The sequence below is a fragment of the Myotis lucifugus genome, unplaced genomic scaffold (assembly GCF_000147115.1).
Source record: "Myotis lucifugus unplaced genomic scaffold, Myoluc2.0 scaffold_536, whole genome shotgun sequence".
NCBI lineage: Eukaryota > Metazoa > Chordata > Mammalia > Chiroptera > Vespertilionidae > Myotis > Myotis lucifugus.
In genome coordinates, this window is record NW_005871584.1 from 413,951 (window position 1) to 419,950 (window position 6,000).

At 47.9% G+C, this 6,000-nt stretch overlaps 1 protein-coding gene across 6 annotated transcripts in view; it reads left to right on the plus strand.

Annotated features, from left to right (window-relative positions):
- The window catches only part of CLASP1 (cytoplasmic linker associated protein 1), a 266,904-nt gene extending 261,526 nt beyond the window's left edge, over nt 1-5,378 (plus strand). For all 6 annotated transcript variants that reach the window (XM_023745324.1, XM_023745323.1, XM_014446407.2 and 3 more), the window contains one exon: nt 4,136-5,378. In XM_023745324.1, the coding sequence (XP_023601092.1) occupies nt 4,136-4,222 (87 nt within the window). In that variant the 3' untranslated portion in view covers nt 4,223-5,378. The remainder of the gene's footprint in view (nt 1-4,135) is intronic.
- The last annotated feature ends 622 nt before the right edge of the window (nt 5,379-6,000 follow it).

Genomic DNA, 6,000 nt, shown 5'->3' on the forward strand with positions numbered 1-6,000 from the left:
AGTGTTCTTTTCTCTTTAGTTTTCTGGAAATACTTGAGAAGGATTGTATTAGTTCTCTAAATGTTTTTGTAGAACATTTGTAGAACATTTGAAGTAAAGCCATCTGATCTTTTCTTTGTCAGGAGATTTCTTATTACACTTTAGTGTCCTTACAAATTATAGGCCTGTTTAGTCTTTCTCTTCATGATTCTTATAGGCCTGTTTAGTCTTTCTCTTCATGATTCTGTCTTGGTAGGTTTTGTGTTTCTAGGAAATTATCCATTTCATCTAGTTATCTTAATTTGTTGGTGTACTATTGTTTATAGTATTCTCTTGTAATATTTTTGATTTCTTTAGTAATTTGAGTCTTTTTTTTAAGTCAGCTTAGCTAAAGGTTTGTCAGTTTTGTTGTTTTTTTGTTGTTGAATGAATCAACTTTTGGTTTCATTGATATGTCTCTGTTTTTGTTTCATTTATCTCTGCTCTAATCTTTAGTATTTCCTTCATTCTACTAGCTTGGGGTATAGTTTATTCTTTTTCTAGTTCCTTAAAATGTAAAATTATGTTAATGTTAAGGGATCTTTCTTTTTTAATATAAGCATTTACTGTTGTAAATATCCCTCTTTGCGCTGCTTTCAGTGCATCTCATAAGTTTTGGTATGTTGTGTTTTCATTTCATTTGTTTCAAGGTATTTTCTAATTTCCTTTGTGATTTCTTCTTTGACCCATTGGTGGTTTAAAAGTGTGTTCAATTTCTACAGATTTAGGGATTTTTTTCTTATAGTTTTCTTTTTGTTATTGATTTCTAGCTTCATTCATTGTGACTAGAGACGATACTTTGAATGATATTTATCTTTTAAAATCTGTTGAGGCCCTGGCCCAGCAGCTCAGTTGGTTAGTGTATTGTCCCGATATACCAAGGTTGTGAGTTCAGTCTCCAGTCAGGGTACATACAAGAATTAACCAATGAATGCATAAATAAATGGGACAACAAGTCAATGTTTTCTCTCAAAAAAAAAAATCTCTTGGGATCTAATTTGTTTCTTAACATATAGTCTATCCTGGAGAATGCTCCATGTGCATTTGAAAAGAGTGTGTATTCTGTTGTTTGGTAGAATGCTCTGTGTGCTTGTTAGATCTAGTTGGCTTATTGTGTTGTTTGGGCCTTTTTTTAATTTTCTTTTTTTGAGTTCTTTCCATTATTAAGAATAGGTTATTGAAGTCTCAAACTATTGTTGTAAAACTGTTTCTCCCTTCAGGTCTGTCAGTTTTACTTTATATATTTGATATTACGTTATTAGATGCATAAATGTTTATAATTGTTATGTTTTTGCAGTATTGATCTTTTGTTAATATATAATTTCCTTCTTTGTCTCTTGTAACCTTTTTTGACTTAAAGTCTATTTTATCTGATATTAGTGTAGCTACCCTGTGCTCTTGGTTACTGTTTGCATGGAATATCTTTTCCATCCTTTCACTTTCAACCTATTTATTCTTTGGATCTAATGTGAATTTTTTTGTGGATAGGATATAGTTGAATCATGTTCTTCTGTCCACTCTACCAATCTCTGTCCTTTGACTGGAGAGTTTATTCCATTTATATTTACAGTAACTACTGATAAAGGAGGAGAGACTTCTAGCATTTGGTATTTGTTTTCTATATACCATAACGCTTTTACTTCCCTCCTTTTCTGCATTACTGTCTTTTGTGTTTGTTTGCTTTTTGTACTGAAATATTTTAATTCCTGTTTCCTTCTGTGTGTATTCTATAGCTGTTTTCATTGTGCTTACCATGGGGATTGCATTTGACATTCTGAAGTTACAATAGTCCCATTTGAATTTATACCAGCTAATGAGCAAGCTTTCTGAACCCTGGCTTTTTATTTGTAAAACAGGAGACCCTGTTCTATCTACCTCGAAGGATTTTTATAAGGCATCAAAGCTCCTTGTAGATTGTTAAACATGTGCACATCATTAACTCTATTGTTGTCTTTCCCTTGGACTTACAGTTGTATTCTAGACTTGACTGGGTGGATACATTAGTGGTCTGAGTTGCAAAGAAGTCTAACAGTAACTCATTGTTAACTGGCCTTACATAGAAATATCTTCTAGATAATTTTTGTTTTTTAAAAACTCTTCCATTCAGCAGGTATGTGTTAGGAACCTGCTTTCTTCACTACACTAGGCCAAGGCATGTGGGAAAAGCACAGCTCACTCTGCCCTGAAGAGCTGGGGCACAGGCTGGACCACAGGGAACCTCCATAGCAGCCCAGGAGTGAGCGGCGTGTAGTGAACGCTGTGGGACAGGCTCTGATTCTAGGTTCTAGGCCAGTGGTTCCCAAACTTATTTGGCCTACTGCCCCCTTTCCAGAAAAAAATATTACTCAGCGCCCCCTGGAAATTAATTTTTTTTAAATTTTAATAGCAATTAAACAAAGATATATGTATTAATGTTTCTACCTTTTTCGTAAAATATAGTAAAGAAAGGTGTAAATTAGAAACATTGAAGTTTGAAATTATGAAACTATTTATTGAACTCAGAATAGAAAGGTAATACAAAAAAAGTTAAAACAAATGCACCTGTGGCCATCACCGCCCTCCTGGATCGCTGCAGCGCCCACCAGGGGGCGGTAGCGCCCACTTTGGGAATCACTGTTCTAGGCCATGGGAGCAGGAGGAAAGGGACCAAACTGGGCTGGGCTGGGCAGGGCAGGGCGGGGTGAGCTGCTTAGGAGGGAAGAAGGAGCAAACAGCAGGAAGGAACAGTGTGAGCCATCGGGGAGGGGCGTTCAGAGGACACATTTTCGGAACAAGGAGCCACAGAGGGCACTTGGGGATGTTACTGCTCTTCATTTTGCAGGCGGGAAGTTGAGGCTCAGGAAGTGTTTTGTCTGCGGTCACGTAACTAGTTAGTGTGAAGCTGGTTCTCGAGCCTCAGGCCAGGGTTTCCCTGGGTCCTGGTTGGCCCAGAGGTGTCATACTGAGCCTCAGAGCCTTCAGATGGCGCTTTCATCGTAGCACGACATCATATTAAACGTTTCTACATTTAAAAGGTGGGGAATGAAAAACAAACTGGTAGGGAGTGTAAGTTACCATGGTCTAGCCCAGTGGTTCTCAACCTTGGCTGCACATTAGAATCACCTGGGAATCTTTTTAAAATCCTGATTTCTGGGCCTCATCCTCCGGAAATTCTGTTTCTTTGTTACTAATGTTGTGGCCCCACCTCATAACAAAGAAACAGAATTTCTGGAGGATGAGGCCCAGGAATCAGGATTTTAAAAAGATTCCCAGGTGATTCTAATGTGCAGCCAAGGTTGAGAACCATTGGCCTAGCCGCTGCCGGGGAAAAGAGGATAGCAAGGCAGGCGTGGGCGTGGGCAAAGGCAGCTCCAGGATGCCCGCCCAGACGCCCTGTGTGGAGAGCCCACCACACGGGTTTCACACCTCCTCGAGTGCGTGTGGCGGAAAGCACCTGGGGCGGGCCGGGCGGGGAGGTGGCGCCCCTGCTGGGAGCTCTGTGGCTACTGTGCCTCTTCCTCCTGGTCGTCAGAGGGCCCTTCCTCTCGCGCACCACACCGCTCACCCAGCACCTCTCCCGGGGCCCTTGGAGAGCAGCCCGTGGGAGGGGCTGCTGCTGTGTGATGGGGTGTCTGGTGTCAGGGAGGCCTGTTTGCTGGAAGCTGCGAGGAGGCGGCATGTGCCACGGGATAAAGTGCCACGGAGGACTGCCTCCAGGTGAGCTGCTGGGAGACGGCCGAGTGGAGGCGGCCCGGCGGGTCTGCGACGCGCAGTGCTGCGTGGGCTCAGTGGCTGAAGTGGGGGGAGGAGGTGTGACGGCCTCTCACGTGGCTGAGCTACCTCATCCCTGTGGCGCCTGGGCTCTGCCCTGCTTCCCACCAGCGTGGACGGAGCTGCTGGCTGCAGGCGCCCGTGAGGTGGGGGATCTGTCCTGCGTGTGTGTGTCCAGGGGGCCCTGCTTTGTAGTAACCCTGGCATTCTCTCCTCCGGGTCTCTGGCCCTGGCGGGCGTGGAATGAGGCATCGACACTCGGTAACTGTTTGTGTAACGAGTTCCTCAGTGAAAGGGTGCCGGTTTTTTCCTGTTTTCCATTCCCGACTGCCTTGCCTCCTGCTGATCCAGCCCTCTCTCCCTGCAGATGAAGCTACTGAACTTGTACATCAAGAGGGCGCAGACCACGAACAGCAACAGCAGCTCCTCCTCCGACGTCTCCACGCACAGCTAATGGCAGCGCGGGTGTCCGAGCCGCAGAGCAGCCGCGGTGCCTCTCACAGACCTTCCCGCCCCCTCGTAGGCCGTCAGGGCGAGGAGGCCACACATATTTATTACAATCAGTATTTGGTCCCTTCCAGCTTTTGTGTAGAATCTTACTGGCATTGAATGTAAAGGAGCAAGGCCTGTTTTGCGTCCTCACACACAACAGCAGGAGTGAAAGAGCCATGCAGTGTCCAGCGCTGAGGGCACGCGGGGCGCAGCCAACGCCCAACGGGGAGGGAGCGCTCTGATGGACAGAGGGTGTGGCGGTCTGCGTTTCTCTTCCATCTTAGCGTCCTGCGTTCTGGCCGTGGCCGTGTAGGGCAGGTTCCCTCCCCCCACCCCAGCCGACGCCATGACACGGTTAGCTGTGCCTCTTTAAGTTGTGTTTTGAGACCTGCTAAGAATGTGAACCACGTGGCAGGATGGAGGGAAAGCTGAGGAGGGCCTCTGGCAGACCCCGGGTGTTGCTTCTGTACCTGGGCCAAAGGCTGCCGCCCTCACGCTAGTGCTCCGCGCAGTGCCCGGTGCTGCCCCGCTGCCCGCGGCTCCCGGGAGTCTGCGGAAGCCGTCTTCAGGGGCTCCTCTCGGGCCCTGGGTCTTGGGTCGTCTGTCCCTCCTGTCCCCCCACCCCAGCGTTTGCTTAAGCTGCGCAGTTCTAAAGCGTTCCCACTTAACCTGGGCCCGGCTCCCGCTTTCTGCCGGCGAGGTGGCTCCTCAAGGACACTCCCCTCTGGCCAGCACTCGCTTCCCACACCCTCTGCAGCTGATGCAGCCGGGTTTCCTCATCTTCTCTCCCTGCCGCCCTTTATTTATCAAACATAACACCCGTCAAAGAACAGCAAGCAGGAACTTTGTAGAAGCCGCAGGACTTTGCTGGCAGTGACGTTTGGAAGTGAAAAGAAAATGCTCTAAAAGATACCGGCCACCAAATGTTTGGTCAGCGCTGTGTGTGCACGCATGTCCCACACCCCCAGGCTGGGTTTCTGTTTTTTGGTTTTATTTGGGGGGGCTTTTTCACGTTTCACTCTCTAGTGTATCATGCAAATGTACAGACTCTTTTGTTAATAATGTAGGATTTGCTAAAAAATAAAAAATAAAAGAACCCTTTTGAGTTTGCCCTAGAATAAATGACGCTTAATTCCGTGTCCTGCTTGGGGCATCTTTCTCCTCGCCCTGCTCTGGGGTGGCTTGGCCGCCCTGGCAGCGGAGCGTGGCCACGGCCAGGAAGAAGGCAGGACTCCGTCCTGGAGGCTCTTTCTCACGATGGGAACCGGTCCCACCTGCCGGGCGCCGCTGCGTGTCATGTGGTGGGCAGGTCGCGCAGGAACACACCTGGGAGCTGCAGGAGCAGGGCCTCCCTGCCGGCCCTTCCCTCGGCCGAGTGGGGAGCGGGTGGGTGCAGAGCCTCAGACCTGCCTGTGCCGCTGGGGCCTGGTGGGGGCTCGCCGGGCTGCAGCCTGCAGGGCATGGGCCTCGGAGGACGCCGGCCACCAGGCACCAGGGCATTTCTCTGGAGGCTTACTCTTATTTAAATATTGCTTAATATCGTGTTTCGTGGTTCATTTCAAGTGTCACTACCCATGGCTCTCAGCCTCCTTTCCCCTGTGACCTGCCGCATCCTGCCCGTTTGACATGTGACTGCAGTGATCAGAGATTCCTGGGTTCAAATCCTAGCTCCCCTTTCTCCCTTGGGCAGCCATGTCACTTCCTGCCTCAGCCTTTCCATTCACAGACGGGCTAAGAACT